General features: G+C 33.5%; 1 protein-coding gene across 2 annotated transcripts in view; it reads left to right on the top strand.

Moving 5' to 3' along the window:
* TAF2 (TBP-associated factor 2) overlaps positions 1-19,481 on the top strand; it is a 234,990-nt gene that overhangs the window by 190,951 nt on the left and 24,558 nt on the right. For both annotated transcript variants that reach the window (XM_089805997.1, XM_089805998.1), the window contains exons 19-20: positions 2,116-2,202; positions 3,969-4,058. In XM_089805997.1, the coding sequence (XP_089662123.1) occupies positions 2,116-2,202; positions 3,969-4,058 (177 nt within the window). The remainder of the gene's footprint in view (positions 1-2,115; positions 2,203-3,968; positions 4,059-19,481) is intronic.

Below are 19,481 nucleotides of genomic sequence, written 5' to 3'. Positions count from 1 at the left end.
GATGAATATTTTTATTATATTTTCAATATTACTTTTGTGGCCAACCACTTATTTGGAATTCTATGTGTACTATAAGAGTTATTTGCCTTGATCTTTTCTAAGGATGCTCTTGTAGGAAAAGGAGGATTGATTTCCAATTCAGAGGGAGTCAGACACTTTTTCAAAGGTAAAGGAGCTCAGAAGATTTATGTTTAGAGGGAGTTTGACACAACCATCTAAAGGAGCGAATAGAAGATATGTTTCAGTTGATTTTGAAGATCTTGATCATATTAGAATCAGAGAAAGTTTTGACTTCATGTAAGCTTTTGGTATCGTGAGTGTGACTTCGTGAATGGGCCTACCCCCTTGTGTAGATCATGAGGAAGTGACGACTTCTAAATGATCATCACCAATGTTGTAGAAGTTATTGAAAGGTGACGATCTTACAATAGCTTAATTTTTTATTATGATGGATATCTTATGATGTCTATGTAGATCATGATAGATTATACTTTGCATGGTGGATGTTTATAGAGTACACTTTATGAGAATGCGTGTGCACATACCTTATAAACATTTTGAGTACATGGTGAATGTTATGCAAATCGATATTTTGGAGATCATTACACAAAGTATACTTGGTGAATATCATGCGACCTGATGTTCAAGAGGCCATTATTCAAAGTACTTGGTGAATATCTTGCATCTCTACATTCTGGAGGCCATTACTCAAAGAATATTTGGTGAATATCATATGTTGATATTCTGGAGGCGAATACTCATGTGATATCAAAATGGTCGATATCAAATGTTGATATTCTGTAGATGATTACCTTATTTAGTAGATGGTGAATATCATGGGTTGATATTCTGCAGGCCATTACTTAGAGTATTTGGTGAATATCATATGTTGATAGTTTGGAGAGTAATACTCATGATATCAAAATGGTGGATATCTTCTAATCAAAGATATCCTTAAAATCTTGTCATTTTGTAGATTACAAGTGGTGTAATTTCTGTGTTTATCCTCCCTAGCTAAGATGGATTGTTAATGTTTGTTAGCTTCAGTTGGATAAACTCATGAGATTAAACTGAAGTTTTATATATATATATATATATATATATGAGTGTATTTAAATAATAAACTATTATATTAATTAAATATTAATGAATAGACATGTTCCATGAAGGGACATGTCTATCCATATCTCATCCACAATATAAAGGAAGATCGCTGCGTTTGGAACAAACATACAAAATATTTTGGCAGTGCTTAATACATTTGCAGCGATCCGGATAAATCAACAACAACCATCAATATGTTCTTGTTGATCAATTTGAGAAAAAAAAGAAATGGTGAAAAAGTGTTTACAGTTTTATGTCATCTAGAAGAGATTTTAAAGACGAATGAATTGTAAATGGAAGAATACAATTAGATTTTTAAAAAAGAGCAGTGGATTCTGCAACTAGATCAATGAGACTTGCTCAAAAATTAAATCTGGTTGTCATATAGAAGCATTGTTTTTGGTAATGAAATTAATGTTGTGTTAGGAACAATCTGAATTACAATTACAATTGTATTTCATAAGATGAAATGGATCTTTTGGGCTTTTGGTGAATGCAAGTCCCTTTGTTTGTTTTTAGTAGTTATTTTATTAGTCTATTTCTTTGTATTTTTCAGTATTTTTAAAATGGCATTAGAACAGTTTGTGGGAAGAGCTATTAATACACTTTAATAGTGATTCATTCCACATATTATATGTTCGTTTAGAACTGAAAGTAGATTGTTAGGGAATGTGGCACTGATGATGAAAGCAATTGAATGAGAAGAGGTCCCCATAGTTTCCCTGAAATTCCTGCGTATATCTGCATATTTAGGTTAGATTAAGTTAAAATACCTTTGGTGCTTATTCCAACATTAAATGGCTTGTATGACAAAGTATACTTTTGGGAATTCAATTTTTTTAGCCAATATATACATTTGGGCATTTATTATTTGTTTCATAATGGGGAGATAAATTTGTATTTTTCTTTGTAATAAATGGTTCTAAAAAATGTAAATGAATTGTTTGTCAATATGGTATGTGTTTAGTTTGTTGTGTATATTTAGTCCATTGCTGTCTTTTTTCTATGCAGGCCATCCCAATTGCAATCGCTATGGTCAGGGGCTGTGATGGCAAAAGCCCACCAGAAGCTGTTGATTTTATTCTGCTGTTGTTGAAGGTAAATGTCTAGGGCCTAAGCTGCATAAGTGTGTGATATTTAGTTCTCTACGTCTCACTTGATTTTTTTTTTGTGATTGAGTTGTTAATTTTCAGTTTTCCGTAGTTGTTATTTTTCTTCATTCTTTTTATGTTCTAGTGGAGGTACGTTTTGATTATACCCACCAATATTTTCCTTGCTGCTTTCTTTGAGAACAAATTTATGTTACTTAGATATGGATGCACCAAAGTGTACTTATGAATGAATTTCATCAATGTTTTTGCATGCATATATTTAAACTATTGAATAGGAAAATCCAAAATACCATAGAATAATTTAGAGTGGTGGGGTTAGGGTACAAATTGCTATCAAATCCAAACATTTTGCTGATATCCTTTCATCAATATTTACATATGTATATGTACATGGATAGCTATGCATGTATGAGCTTGTGGCATTTGTTTGTGTGGTGTTTTTTGTACACGAGTGAAGGGTAGAGTGTGCGCCTGTTATGTATTTGTGTAGTTGCCTATGGATGATCATTCTAGTGAGAGTTTGTAGAAAGATAGGCAACTAAGGATGCAGACTCTCAGAGGCGGCAAACTATAATGAAATTAAATACTTACCATGGTACTAATGTTAAAGCTATTAACTTGGATGTCAGTAGTATTTTGATAATGAGAATGAGAATGAGTCTGAGATGAAGTGAAAGTATCAGCTGATAATGATCGACATGCAATCTCATTTACAACTTGAAATTTCTTGGAAAGATTAAGAATTGGAAACAATTATTTTCTGTGTCAACTCACAAGCACGTACAACTTGTAGATATGGCTTTGGCCAGGCAATTACACTTGTATTTTTTCTGAACTATGAAGTTTGATGTTATGGTTGCGAAGGGTCTTAGCCTTTAAGCCTCCACCTTCAAGGTGTGAACTTGAATAGACAGCTGATAGATGAAGTAGCACTGGAGTTGTGTGAATGTTAACTCCAAAGCAATTGGCTGATGATATCTGGAGAAATTAATAAATTATTGATAGACATACAATGGTTTTGTAGACAATCAATAAAAGACACATTGAATACAATGGATTGTATTGACATGAAGGAATGATCTTAGTATGCGTATGAATACATATCTAAATCATTGGTAAAATGAGAATATTGACAGATTCTATATAGGTTAAACAATGCACAAGATGTGCAAGGTTGCTCACAAATGAGTGCCGATAGCTGTTTCTTTGGGGAAAACAAACCAACTTTATTCACTCCATCAGATCACAGTTATTTTATTCTTCTATATTTTAAGTATTATAGTTGACAGAGAATGATTTTGGAAATATTGTTGCAATGATGTCTGGATGTCATTCCTGATTGTTTTGAGGCTGTGTAAGGTCATTTGTTTGAATTGAGGTAGTAATCCTTAAAGACAAAGTGCATCGGTTTTTACTTTCAAACAGGTATTCATATGACATGAATGACATCATTATTTGTACAAATTTACAAGCAGCCTGTAATGTTTTTGATGGGTTGATTTCTAGAGTTTTAATTTTTTAATTTTTAAATATTTTTTTTCCTATTGCTCCTATTGTAATAAAATATTAGCACATTTCTGTAATCCTCTGTGGTGAGATATTTCTTTATTTAATACTTGATAAATACTGAATGCATAAAGTAAGAGACGACAAAGCTTGTAAGAAGCATTTTTTCACTGAAACAGGTGTTATGTTTTGATAATATGTTGAATAATGTGACTAAATGTTCCCATATTCCTGTCTCCAATGCAGTATCATGATAATAGTGGAAATCCTTATTCAGATGTCTATTGGCTGGCTGCAGTTGTGGATTCAATTGGGAAGATTGATTTTGGGCAACGGGTATGTGAAGACAGGCTCGTGTTCCATGCTGTCAAAAATAAATCATTTGTTTATTTATATATGTAGACAATTCTTTTCAATGTTAGCAAGTGTTTTTTCACTGTTGAGTAAATTTCTTCTCAATAAAATTCATGACTGAGGTGATATTTTAGTACAAGTTTACACTGGTTGATTTTGAATGCAGTTTGTTGCCCTTGATGCCATTGTTTTTACTCCGATTAAGTCACCCATATGGACCTCCTTTTCAGGCATTGTTTGAGTCTCTTTTTCACTAGTCAGACTGAAAAATGTTTTGCACTCAAAATTTATTAATCCTCGTTTTCTAAGTCGCCGATCCTGATCTGGGTTTGAATTTGGATCTGGATTTTGGGATTTAGCAATTTTTTCTGGGCTGGATTATAATATCTGGGAGGATATCATTTCCAAATTTTCTCAAAATAATTTTCAGAAAGTAAACAGATAAATGATGCAATGCAAACCAACAATATAACCAATATATTCTCATTAAAATGCCTCAGAATATGTAATTGCATTATACATCAGCAATACAATAATCAGATATCAGTCCCATCTTAAATACAGAAAATACAGTCAGTCCAATCTTAAATACAGAAAATCCATCCCCTATGATCAAATTAAAAGTCCCATCAATTCTCAACCATGATCTATTCAGCTGGTGAAGCAAGGAATCTATCCAACTCATGTATAAGTTAGAAACTGAAACCATATGTAAGTTGATTGGAGAATGAAAAACAGTGTTAAATCTGAAAATCGGGTCACCACACCAATCTTGTGAACCAAAATTGTGTAGCCACTCATCAATATGCAGCTGGAGTAAAACATCAATCATACTAATACTAGGATCTCACACTATTATACCATCACAACCATCAGATGTGAGAAGGTATTGATGTCTTGAGGAGGTATTAATACTAGACAAATCTCCATCTGTGAGTGATCTCCCATGTTTGCATGCTAGTCTCCAACATAATTGTCCGTCCTGAACTACTTATATGAAGGAATTACACTGCTCAATAGCTGAAATTAATACTAAAGGAGTAGAGAGGACATACATTCCATCATCAGTGTGAAATACGCTTGGGTACATCGCTGCCATGAGTAAAGAAATGACTGAAAATCCATTCCCTATGATCAAATAAATACTCACATCAATTCTCAACCATGATCTATTCAGCTGGTGAAGCAAGGAATCTATCCAGCTCATGTATAATTCAGAAACTGAAACCATATGTAAGTTGATTCGAGAACGAGAAACAATGTTAAATTTGAAAATCAGTTCACCACACCAGTCCTGTCAACCAAAATCACCTCTAGAAATTGTAACTAGGTCCCACATCCTCCTATCAAGTTCATCTTCCTTATGGGAATCTAAAAGATCTTCTGTACTCAGCTCAAAGAGTGGATTGTCAAATGTCCAATCAGCATCCACCTCAACCAAGGAATTGTCTACTAGCTAAAATGATCCAGAGATTCATTGCTTTTTTGGGGCAGCTATCCAAGTCATAAGTTTGCTGAATGCTATCAAGTTCCTTCATCACTTCCTGGAAAAACTCATGCCTTATTTTATCCTCTGCTCCCTACATTGTTGGGTGACAAAAATCTGATTTTTTGCTTCATGAAGAGCAACTCATGTGTTATTCAATGCCTTTCGAGCATTCTTAAGTTCCCAATTGAGTTTATTAGCCTCATCCTTTTTTTCCCTTACATGACCAACATAATTTTCAGCAACCTTTAAGATGTAATTCCTGTCTGAAAGTAGGCATAAATAATCTGATTTCAAAGATTCCAATGCTACTTTAACCCCCTGTAAATCAGCAACATAAAAATCTCTTTCCATTCCCATTTGCCTCTTTTCCATTTGGGCCTTAATGTGAAGATCCTCAACAATCCTTTGAGTGTCACCATACCTCACTAAGGCTGCAACAATCATATTTTCAGGAACTCTGAACTGTTTGTTCAAGAATTGTTTCTCATTATTGTCGTTATGAAGAGCATTTTTTGATTGGTCATCCAAAATACTCATCCTTGATTGCCATCTTTGATTGGTCCTTTGAATCATAATCATGTGTAAGTGAGTTGCTGATGTAAGAAACACATGATTCATCATATGTCTCATACTTCCTGTTTGATTGATTTGTGTGCAAGGGCAAAGTGGTTGTCATGTCATTATTTTAAAGTACTTTCTCATTATCTAAAGCCTCCAACACCCTCTCTCCTCCAATTAGACCATCGTCTTCAAGATGCTTGTCTATAACTGCCTTTAAGTCACCAATATAGAGATTTATATAATCCATACCAATATTTTTGTTTTGTAAGGGCAAGGTTGTGAGATTTTCATCTTCTTCATTGCTGGCCTGAATTTCTTTAACTGTCATAACTCCATTATAATTCTCACAAATGTGATTCGGTGTCTAAGTTTGGTGACATGAGAAACAGATTTGCTCTCTCATTTGATTTTTGCTTCTTTTTGGAGATCCTGTAACTTGTACAACTCCATTATAATTCTCACAAATGTGATTAGATGTCCAAGTTTGGTGACATGAGAAACAGATTTTCTCTCTCCTCATTTGATTTTTGTTTCTTTTTGGAGATCCTGTAACTTGTATGCCTGCTGAAATTAGCTTATCTTCAGTCATGAACTCCTTGAGCCTTTCAATTTTATGCTTAAGCAATCTCCTAGAGAATTCATATGCATTCAGTGACACAATATGTTTCTTCCTCTAAATGGTCAACAATTCAGATAGCAACTCCTTGCATATTGCATCATTTTCTTCAAGAATCAAGGACACAATAGTGTGCATGCAAGCCTTCACAATATCTGGATGATACTTCCTGATTTCGGCCAAGAAGCACTGTAAGATTTCAAGGAATCTAACCACAGGCAATTATATTGTATTGTTTCTGGAAGATTTCAAACAGCATCTTGTATCCTTGCATCAACCCAGTCGTCTTCCAAGGAAGAAGCAGCACAGGAATGTGAAGATACTAGTTCCCTTCTCAGTTGTAATGGTAAAGGCACCAAATAATGCCAAAATTTTACAAAACCGTTGGAGAAAGATGAAACACTGCAGCCATGAGAAAGTCACCTGTTGAATTCAAATCATTTAGAGAATGAATTACACCTGGGAGAAAAAAACCTGCTCTGTTTTTTCCTTGACAAACAAGGACTCGCGATACTTCGCACATTAAAAATAAAGTTGATAGACTATAGAAACCATTACTCCATCAATTATGATTCTACTTAGCTCGATTTTCTCTTTGCTCACATTTGGTTCCCAACATTTCCTTTTCACTTAATGTCCCCGATAATCACTATTTATTATTAAAAACTGTAAAGTTTCTGCAAATTCTGATAATAATAATGCTAATGAAGTAAACTCAATATGATCGATCTAGGAAGGTTTGAATTAAATCTGTAATTTGTTATATATCTCTGCAAGATCTCGCTGAGGGCAGATTGCTAGGAGCAGACTTGAGATTTTATTGTAATTTTTCTATCGACAACCTTACCTCCCATTTATAATAGACCCAAGGGACTTGTCCTTTCACAAACAAGCCCCTTTGCCTAGGTTGGCTCTCTTTGCAAATGCAACCTTTTAATTCAAATCAGTGCCCAAGAGCAAACTAATGGTTTGTAAAACTAACCACATTAGTTAGGTTACAAGATGCATTTAGTCATCTATTTAGAGATCGCCAATTTGACTAAAAGAGAGCAATTGCAAACAAATCAATTTTATAAAGAAGAAACACGCTTTTCAGATGTATTCAATCAGAGAAATCAGAACATTATTTTATGGCAGTTACTTAAAGAATTAACACTCCCTCTTAACTTGATAATAATAATGAGAGATAACATATCTAGTGACATTGATTACGATGACTAAGCATAGATTTGTACTCTATATCTATTTGAATCTTCTAAGCATGTTGTATCATTTACACATGATACTTTGTCATATTACTATACCTGTAATATGACTTGTCACTTATACTTGTGATAACGGTATTGCATGGAATGCAATACACAAGATAAAATCCAGATAATGATTGAATTCTTCCTTTATCCAAGTTGTGACTCATAGGGACTAACAAGCCTACATCACAATATGATCCTGAGTTAAGATCTGCCAGAACACAGGATAAAATTCAGAGAATGATTAAATTCTTCCTTTATCCAAGTTGTGACTCATAGGGATAAAAATGTCTATGATCTTGAACTCATCCAGATATACCAGTAGTTCTCTACTGTTTAGTACATTATCTCAGAGATCGTCATCTCTCATAATGTCTTTTATACAAGTGTTCATTATCATAGAGATCGTCACTTCGAAGATAATGAATACAAATGGTGAAGCCCATAATAGTCAATAGCTTGACAATAATAATTTTAACACAATTATTTCATTAATAATTAAAAAATACAAATGAATTATAATTCAAGCATGCCAAGTCCTTTTCTGAAGTGATTTATCGTCACTCGAGAGAGATGTTTGGTAAAAATATCTATTGTTTGATTTGCAGTGCAAATGTATTCTAACTTGATAGTTTTTCTGTCTACCATATTTGTTATATAATGCTAAGGAATTTCGATATGCTTGGATTTGTCATGAAAAACTGGATTTAGAGAAAGCTTGATTCAACTTTGATTATCACAATGAATGATAGTGGGATTCATGGGTTGATCAAATAATCCCACAAGTAACTTTCTAAGCCAAACTGCTTCCCTAGAAACCATTGTAGCTGCAATGTATTCAGCTTTTGTGGAACTCTGTGCTACTGATAACTGCTTTTTGCATATCCATGATATCATTGTTGAGCCTAAATTGAAACAACATCCTGAAGTGCTTTTCCTATCATTAACACTTCAAGCCCAATTTTGAGTTTGTGAATCCATGCGAGTCTAAGTCAACTTTCTTATACTTAAGCCCAAGGTTAAGAGTGCCTTGTAAGTATCTCATAATGTGTTTGATTGCAAATAAGGGAATCTCCTTTGGTTCACACATAAATTGACTTAAGGTATTAACAACATAGAAAATATCAAGTCTTGTATTTACCAAGTACATGAGAAACCCAATAATCTATCTGTAAAGAGTAGAATCTATGGAGGGTGATTCTACAGCTGCTTCCTTATGTTTGTGTAGATTAGTCTCCATTGGTGAAGACATCGGTTTGCCGTTCCACATTCCAAATCTCTTTAAGATGTCTAATGTATACTTTCCTTGATTAAGTATGATGTCAAATTTTCCATACTTTCAGTCCTAGGAAGTAACGAAGAATTCCTAATTCTTTCATTCCAAATTCTCTGATTAGATCTTTCTTGCATTGATGTATGAGATGATCATCACCTATTATTAGTAAATCATCAACATATGGTATCAAAATTATCATCTCATCTTTATCCCTTTTATAATAGAGATTTGGATTAGCTACATTCTTAGAGAATCCTAAACTGGTGAAGATACTTATCGATTCTTTCATACCATACCCTTGGAGCCTGTTTAAGCCCATAGAGGGCTTTCTTGAGTCTGCAAACAAAGATTTTAGGATTATGAGTTTCAAATCCTTCAGGTTGTTCCAAATATACCTCTTCTGTAATCTTTCCATTCAAAATGCTGTTTTTACATCCATCTGATGTACTTTCCATCCCAAATCTTTCATTTCAAATTCTCTGATTAGATCTTTCTTGCATTGATCTATAAGATGCTCATAACCTGTTATCAGTAAATCATCAACATATGGTATCAAAATTATCATCTCATCTTTATCCCTTTTATAATAGAGAATCCTAAACTGGTGAAATATTTATCAATTCTTTCATACCATGCCCTTGGAGCTTGTTTAAACGCATAGAGGGCTTTCTTGACTCTGCAAACAAAGATTTGAAGATTATGAGTTTCAAATCCTTCAGGTTGTACCAAATATAGCTCTTCCATAATCTTTCCATTCAAAAATGTTGTTTTCACATCCATCTGATGTACTTTCCATCCCTTCGATGCTGTAATAGCTAGGATTGCTCTTATAAAGGTGTATCTGGCAACTGGAGCAAAGGTATCTTTATAATCAATTCCCTCCTTCTGGGAGAATCCTCTGGCTATGGCTTTGGTCTTATATTTTTCAATGCTTCTGTCAGCAGCATGCTTCATTTTAAATTTCCACTTAGAAGAAACAACAGATTTTCTCTCAGGCCTTGGAACAATTCCCCAAACATCATTCTTAATAATGGATTGGTATTCTTTTGTCATGGCATCCTTCCAAGGTGTATGTTTGATAGCATCTGAAACCTTTGTGGTTCTAATTTAGATACGTCACTCATGTTTGTTGCATAGCTAGAGAATTTTTTGGATCTTTTGCTCTCTCTGAAGGTTCTAGGTGGTGCAGCGAAGTCTTGTGCTTCCTCTATAGTGTTAATAGCCCAAAGTGGTCTTTTCTTAGGATTTTGAGTTTCCTCAAGATTAAGGTTTTTGAGTCTCACCTTTGATTTCTTTATTTTTCTCCCTTTGAAACTCAGGGTCATGAATTTCTTTAGAACTAAGTATATGTGAGGGGTCTTCAAAACTTAGGGCTCTATTGAATGCAAGATCTTCTTCAAAGATAACAACTCTACTAAGTTCAATGTTCTTTTGACCAAGTATGTAAATTCTATATGCTTTAGAGGTTGCACTATACCCGACAAAAATGCCTTTCCTTCCGGAGTGTTCTAACTTAGTTCTCTTTTCTTTTGGAACATGTATGTATATAGGGCACCCAAATATCCTAAGATGACTTATATTTGGTTTAACCTTAGAAAAGACTTCTTGAGGAGTTTTATCTCTAATGTGGGAGTGAGGACTTCTGTTTTGAACATAGACAGCAATACATGAGGCTTCTGTCCAAAGATAAGATCCTAAGTTTTGATCAAGTAGCATAGCTCTTGCCGCTTCTACAATTGTCTTATTCTTTCTTTCTGCTATCCCATTTTGCTATGGATTATAAGGAATAGTACACCCCCTCTTAATTCCTACTTTATAAAAATCTTTAAACAAATCTGAAGTATATTCCCCTCCATTATTAGACCTAAGAGTTTTAATTTTACGTCCTGATAGGTTTTTAGTTAAGGATTTGAATTCTTTAAATTTCTTAAGGATTTCTTCTGATTCTTTACATTTTAAGAAGTAAATGCATGTTTTCCTAGAGAAATTGTCTATAAAAAGTATATAGTACAAGAATCCTCCGAGAGAGGGAACAAACATAGATCCACATAAATCTTAGTGGACTAATTCGAAAATATTGTTAGAAATTTTTAGTGCTATTTTGAAATGGTTTTTTGGTGTTCTTACCTAGTGCACATCCTTTGCATATGCTTGAATAATCTTTATTTAACTTAGGTAAACCAATAACTATCTTCTCCATTGTCGATAAGGCTTTGAAGTTTAGATGCCCTAACCTTCTATGCCACACTTTGTCGATAAATCTCTCTTAGGTTTGTCATTTCTTTGATGAGTCTTCTTCTAATTGAAGTGCTTCTTCCTATCTTTGTAGGAATTTGTGTTGAGAACATGAAGTTGTTAATTTTCAGTTTTCAATTTCCTTCCTTTCTTGAGTTGCCTAGATTCTTCTTGAAGGAAATCTCCTTTATGTCTATTGAAGTCTGGGAGTTTGTCTCTAGTACTTACTCCTTGTGAGAATATTTCTCATACATCTGGCAATCCATCTATTGCCATTAATGTTAGTTCTTTATCATGAATTATGTACCCAATGCTTGTAAGTTCATCTCCTAGACTAGCCAGCCTTAGGAAGTATGAAATAATAGATCCTCCCTTCCTTATTTTTATATGATTTAGTTGCCTTTTTAGTGAAAGGGTTCTAGTTGGATTATTAACTTCATATGCATTTATTAATGCACTTATCATATTGAATGTTGTCTGATGTTTCATTAGCATAGGTACTATTTCATTTTTAACTCCATCTAATATGATTCTCATGGCTTTCCTATTTCCTTCGATCCAATTAGTTTTATAAGGATTAGCAATAGGTTGCTTGGATTCCTTATCAAGAAACTGTGTTACATCATTTTCTTCAAGAGCCATTATAATTATGAATTTCCATGCAATGAAGTGGTTTTTCCATCAAACCTGTCATCAGGTCTGATTGCATTGGCCATTGTAGGTAGAAGGATGTTGCTAGATATGTTTTAAATCTGATTATCAATTTGCAGAGTCAAGGTACCAAAGCTCTGATACAATGTAAAGTTTTTGCAAATTCTGATAATAATAATGCTGATAAAATATTTTCCTTATGTAGCAACTAATCTTCAAATATTCTGGACTCAATTTGATCGATCTAGAAAGGTTTGAATTAAATTTGTAAATTGTTATATATCTCTGCAAGAAATCGCTGAGGACAGATTGCTAGGAGTAGACTTGAGATTGTATTGTATTTTTTCTATCCACGACCATACCTCCTCTTTATAATAGACCCAATGGACTTGTCCTTTTACAAACCAACCCCCTTGCCTAGGTAGGCCTTGTGTGCAAATGCAACCTTTTAACTCAAATCAGTGCCCAAGGGCAAACTAATGGTTAGTAATACTATCCACATTAGTGAGGTTACAATATGCATTTAGTCATCTATTTAGAGATCGCTGATTTGACTAAAAGGGAGCAATTGCAAACAAAACGATTTTATAAAGAAGAAAAATGCTTTTCAGATCTATTCTTTCAAAGAAATCAGAACATTACTTTATCACAGTTACTTAGAGAATTAACAAAAACACATATCGGGTCAACCTTAAAACCTTTACTCTTCAAGCTTGGAATATGTAATACAACCACGACCTTTCTCAATGTATTTCACAATAAATAATAAGCCCAGAAAACGGAAGGTCTAATTTGCAGTCATTCTCTTTGTACTGATAGAAACTCCGAGCAATGGTTCCTGTGTAGTTCCACCATGCAGAAAGACCAGTTCACATTAATCCCGTCTCAATTGCTTCTAGTTTAAGTACATCTAGAATTCTATCACAAGCAATACCCTGTAAAGTTGGAGGTAGATTGGTGTATTCTACTGTTTAACAAACATGCTAGACTTTAAAAAACTCCTTGAATTTGCACCAGAGGATTGATATTCCAAGCTTCGTCACCATTTCTCTTGCTTCAAGCTTAACCTATGGGATTTAATCAAGTTGGTTTGCTCACCTAAAGTTTAAGCCCGATAATAATTAAACTATTGAGTCGTCCTGTTTGATATTGTTCCCAAAATTTATATATTGTTTGCACAATTGTTCTTTGAGAGAGATTAGTGGACCGATATCCGAATCATGAACCCCGTGAACTAATTAATTTCGACGTCATCTATAGTCGTGTGAAATAATAGTAAAGCCCGATGAAATATATGATAGTTATTGAAATAAGGAGACCACATGATCACCCAATATGATTAATTCTTCGGTACATTCGAAGTTTGGCAACATTATATTAAACTTTGCATATAATTATGGCTGCCCAACATCCAAGTCACGATAGCTCCTATCTCATACGACAGTGTACACAATATTCATTCAAGCTTGACTCACAATTTTATAATATTTTGATAGAGCTGTTATGATTTTTCCTCCAAAATCTTTAATATTGGCTCTGATTAGTTAGAAAATGTGTTGATCTCAATTTTCATAATAACTCTCCAAAAATAATATATTATTCCTTTGAAAACATTAGTAGGAGCTAATTTTGATGAAATCTATTAGTAATTTGTCTTTGATACAAAACTTTCATAGGTTGGCAGGGTTTTTAGCTCTGGTACCACTATAATATCCCGGAGGATATTAGGTCCAAATTTTCTCAAAATAATTTTCAGAAGATAAGCATATAAATGATCCATTGCAAGCCAACAATATAACCAGTATATATTCTCATTAAAATGCCTCTGAATATGTTATTGCATTATACATCAGCAATACGATAACTAGATACGAAGTTCAATCTTAAATACAATTAGATTGGAAATAACAATAAAAGGCACCTATAATCCCATGTGTGAATTCTAATATAAATCCGCTACAAAGATGAATCGAGGCTGCATTCAATCTGCCAAGAAGAGCCCAAAGGTTTCCGTCCTCAGGATCCTCAACAGGAGAAAGCTAGCAGCTTCCGAAAGTTCTCCAAAGAGAAACTAGAAAATCAATCTCAAATCCTAGCATCCTGAAAATGAGGTTGCCATCCGTCTTTAATTCTCAAAGCAGTGACCCTTCAGTTTCTTTTGCTGCACTTATTGCCTTTTTCCGTCTTGTCACCTTAAACCCACTTTTGTAATATTAATTTGACCCATTTAATAAATTTACATTAAGCTCCCTTAAGCCAAAATTAGTATTTTATGAATTTATCTTCAGAATTCCTAATGTCCCATAAAGGGAACATCACATGGATCCTGATCGTACGGGTATAATATAACATTTTGGGAATATACATGTATCTATCTATTGTACGGATTAATCTGTTGTCCTCTTGTACATGATCCAATAAGGTCTTACGGAAAAACAAATGAAGACAACAAACTTGGGGTTAAAGGGCATGTGACATGTTTTCCTTTTACAAGAGTTCATTTGTTTTTCGCCATCAAATGATCATTTAGTACTAGTCTTAGGCTTCCAAAAGTCCTAACCCTTTTCTTCTTCCTCTTGAAATGGTTATTTTTCTCAGCATTCCTTAGTCTAATGTGTTAATTTTTTTTTAAATGTGAGGAGCCTGTTTTTTTTTCTTGCTTGAATTCTTACTTATATAGGATTGATCTAGTTCCATATCTTTGTCATTTCCTACATCGTTAAGCATTGAATCTTCTAATTTCATTCTTAAAGCTATAGCTAGAAATGTATGTAGCTAGCTAGTTGTTTAATCATATTACCATGTGTTTCACATAGCTATACACATTTGTTTAGAATGGTACAGCTTATTATGATATTTCTTGTGAAGGAAAAAAAAAACAGTAAAATATTAGATCACTTTAAGGGGTGCCTTACAAAAATTGTAGTATAATAATATGAAGTCAATCTCAGAACTTATGACGTTTTTGGAGAACCTTCATGATCCTTATTTTTTGGCATAATTACATATTGATACTTCTCTTCATCATAATCATATCAATTTAAGGAAATAATGATAGGTTATAAATGAAAATATTTGTGTAAATATGGCACAAGTGGTTAAACTTATTACTTTTAGGAAGATGAAATATTAGGGCATACCATGCCCATCCACTTTCACAAAGTGTTGCCTGTAATGCCTCACATATTTGGATGCTTTTTTATAAGTTGTGAATCTTTATATGTTGCATCTTCAACTAGCATATTCTTCCATTTGAATAAAAATCTAGAATGGCTTGGTTTGGTAACTACTTTACAAATTAGTTGAATATTTCTTTAGGTTTCAAAGTAAACTTTCCATTTCATCTAAAACCAAGCAATTTTAACTGAGTTGGAAGGATGTTATCATAGTTCAGGACTCAGACTGGGGATCCCTTAATTTTGTGTTGGACTGACAGCTCATAATTAAGACTCTGGCTGAGGATTGGTCAATAATGCATTTAGAGAATAGAAAAGACTAATTTAACTGTCAAAACTGTCATAATTTTAACATTTTACATGTCGTACGATCCTCAAAGTTTAAAATTTGATAGGTTCGAAGTGGAACAATGCACTCCAATGCAACAATACTATAAATAACAAATGTAAAACATCATGATAACAATTTGAATTTATCCATTATATGTCAAAAAAAGCTAACTGAACACAATCTATATCTTCCTCTTTCCCCTCCCAGATATTAAATTTCAAGCCTCATGCAATTTGATTTCATTTGCTACTCTCTCCATTTCTACAAGATCTTCATTACTAAGGATGGCATTGTTTTGCTCATTGTTGGTACATTTTCCACAACGTCCAAATTAGTGGAGTCTTGAAGTGTCCTCCACCTTCCCAATTTGAAGGCAAAGGTTGTAGCGAACAGACACAAGATCTTTGAAGAACAACCTTTTTTAATTCTTTGTGTTAATTCTCTCAATTAGTCTCTAAATGCCTTCACACCTAGAAGCACTGCAGGGCTGGGACAAAATACAAATGGCTAGCCTTTGAAGGTTCAGCATCCTAGTTTTCTAATTTTCCCATCTTAAATTTAAAAAAATGGTGTTCCCTTTGTTGTCCTTCGCTGTCCCCAAAAATTGTCAAAAACAATCCATCACATAAATCCGTCTCATATCCGAAAAAATCATGGTAATTTAGATTATTGTGTTTGTAAATGGATCTTCACAGAGAGTTGACATTGAGAAATTCATAAATAAGATATAGTACATCAGATCTAGTAAATATTATCAACTCATCAAAAAAATTGTCTCTTATTTCAACATTTTGCACCATCTTTTCAATGCACGAAATAACACCTGCCATGACCTGCAGCTTAAAATGTATCAGAAAATTAGGTCACTAGGCCTAGTTAGTGGGCCAAGTGTTATCGGTGGTGGAGTTGGTTTGTACATTTGCAATAGATGATGTGTCCAATGATTATACATCTTTATTTGTTTCTGCCAAAGTAATGCAAAACAACATCATTGGCCTTATCCATGGTCTCATAGAGGACACCCATCATTATGTTGTCCCTATGTTCAGTACAGAGTACCTTGACCAAGGTTCTATCACTAACAAATTGAAAATAAATTTGAAATTATTACAAAATTAATGCCTAAAAAGGAACAAATATATGATTTTGCATAATATTTATGTTTGTAGTTGTTATCACCTTAATTAACTCCTTTACTTTTTGTTTGCTTATTGTGTGTTGCTAACTTATTAGTAAATTCATTCCAACTAAGCTCTTGCCTTTTCTTATCACTTACCATTCGTTAAGATCACCAAAAAGGTATAGATTCCAAATGTACTAAGGCTTGATGATCATTTCAATCTCTTGTAAATTATGAAACCTAAAATACGTTCCATAAAACTTAGCCATGGAGTTGTGTTTGTACCTTCAAAGTAAAACATTTAAATGTTGGGCAGTTCTATTTGTTAAATTTTCAAGGGCAGAGAAGAGTTATAATGCAACAGTGGTGAATAAATACTTGCACATTATGTTTTTGGTGTGTTCCTTATTCACCACCCAACACATATAATATATATAAGATCAAGAGGTGCATCTTCCAAAAGACATGAAACTTCAAATGGGGCTAATTGAGCTTTCCCACTTAATTGAATTATAATATAATAAAATAATATATTACATACTATTATTATTATATTGCCATTAAATATGTAGCCACTCTTGGCTTACTTTTGCATATTTAATTATTTATTGTTGATCTTTGCCATAAAGGCCGCTAACATTAGCACTCCCTCTTGGACTTGAGAAGAAGATCAACCAATAAATCTCAAGTCTATAAAAGACCTCAACTTCTCTATCTTCACAATTGGTAGAGCTACCAAATCTCAAATCTATTATATGTTCCATACATCATCTCATGATGTAAAACTCATACAGATCTCAATAGTTCTCAAAGTCATCATCATATACTCTTAAGTATTAGTTTCTTGAGTCTAACTGACTTAACTGATATCAAATCCATGATATCAAAAGGACAAGTCCATGATATTCACTAAATGCTCCGAGTAATGGCTTCCCGACATCAAGTACATGATGTCACCATGTACTCAACTTGTGGCACAGAAAACATGGCACAGATTGGCACTCTAACTATACTTCAGATATTTCTTAGGAATAAAGACAAAAACATTAGTATGGTAGACCATTGTGAGCGGGTGGCTACCCAAAAATCAGAATATAATAAATATGAATTCAATCTTATTATGGCTTATGACATGCTTTTTTCTCCTCTACTTATAGATGTAATTAGGCAGGGATACATACTTCCATTCTAATTGGGTCAGCCTAAGGAAATAATAGATGGTAATATTAAGATAAATATAGCTCAAACGCTTAATCTTATTACAATCAGGCAGATAGATTAATAGATTCATAACATAATGCAATGCTAACCATGTATGTGTAGTGTAATTTTGAATTGAGTCATTTTAATTTTATTTTAAATAAATAAACATTGAGGTTATGGTAAGTGTTTGTGACATAAGCAAAGTTCGCATTCCATTTCCAGGGAACGCCACAATGTTGTAAAAATAGAAATAGGATTCAATTACCCTGGTTTGAAATAGTGGAAACTTTGCAAAAAATCTGGGAACTACGAGCACTGTACTATGCGTAAAGTACAGAAAACAAATTTTGTTATTTTATGTGAAATATAATGTACACAGGTAAAAATATATAAACCTTTGTAAGTAAGCTAATTATTAAAAGTTGCATAAGACTTCTTAAATAACTTTGTTATTTTCTTCCTCAAAGGCTTATATTAAAGAAAACAATTGGCTGACATTAGAAAGGGATTTGATCCATCATGAAACACAGCCTACTATTTTTAGGGGAAGCCCTTTGTTTTTTATTGGGTATGAATGAAAGGAAAATCTTTGCGGTGGTTTAAAGATAATGCTAACTCTAAAGTAGAAATGTGCAGTCTGATTTTTATTGAATTGTTTTCTCCAAATCTGAAATGGAGTCAAATTTTTATTTATATGATACTACTTTCTTGAAAAAATTGAGAAGTGAACACCAAAATGATCTGTTCTGCCTTTTCTTTATATTACTATATGTGTAAATATGAGCCTTAAATGATCAGAGCCACTTTTTGTAATAAGTTGGAAATCAGGATGACAAATGTGGTGGGATGTGATCAGTTTGAACTTGTGGCTGTAAGAACCCTTACTAGAACTGAGCCAATATTAAACCACAAATTTCAAGTTCATAGCATAGGCATTCTGTCAAACATTTGTATGAGTATAGCATTCTGAAATATTCACTATCTTTGAAATTCATTTTACCAAACACTTTGCATCCCCGTCTTCAGGCAACAAGAAAATCTCTGATCTAAACTTGAAATTGAACATTTTTCTGTTACAGAACAGCAGAAGAAACAATAGCAACAAGTGCTACAAGTCTACGAAATACCTCCTCACTCAGCAAACTTCTGTTTCTGATTTCTTATGGTTTATATGTTTAGATTTTCTTTCATAACACTTTACGGTATATAGTGCACAGTTGTAGTATCCCATCCCTTATATTTGCACAAGAATTCAGAATTTGTCTATGGCATTTTTACGAACAGTTGGTGTGAATTCCCAAAGATGAAAGTACTGATATTACCGTGATTATCTTTTTGTGACCGTTATTACCATTTATGGTGTGACTGTTCAAAACAACTGATATATGGACATCCAAAAGTAGTTTGTACCAATGGCAGCTCAAGAAGAACAGTACTATTGCATTAATACATGTAACCTCTATTACAACTGCTGATAGAAATTACTAACTGGAATGC

The sequence above is a fragment of the Cupressus sempervirens genome, chromosome 10, assembly GCF_028749045.1.
Source record: "Cupressus sempervirens isolate cs-2001-9-10 chromosome 10, ASM2874904v1, whole genome shotgun sequence".
NCBI classification, from domain to species: Eukaryota; Viridiplantae; Streptophyta; class Pinopsida; order Cupressales; family Cupressaceae; genus Cupressus; species Cupressus sempervirens.
The sequence above is the reverse complement of the archived record's forward strand: the minus strand, read 5'-3'. Positions and strand labels throughout refer to the sequence as shown.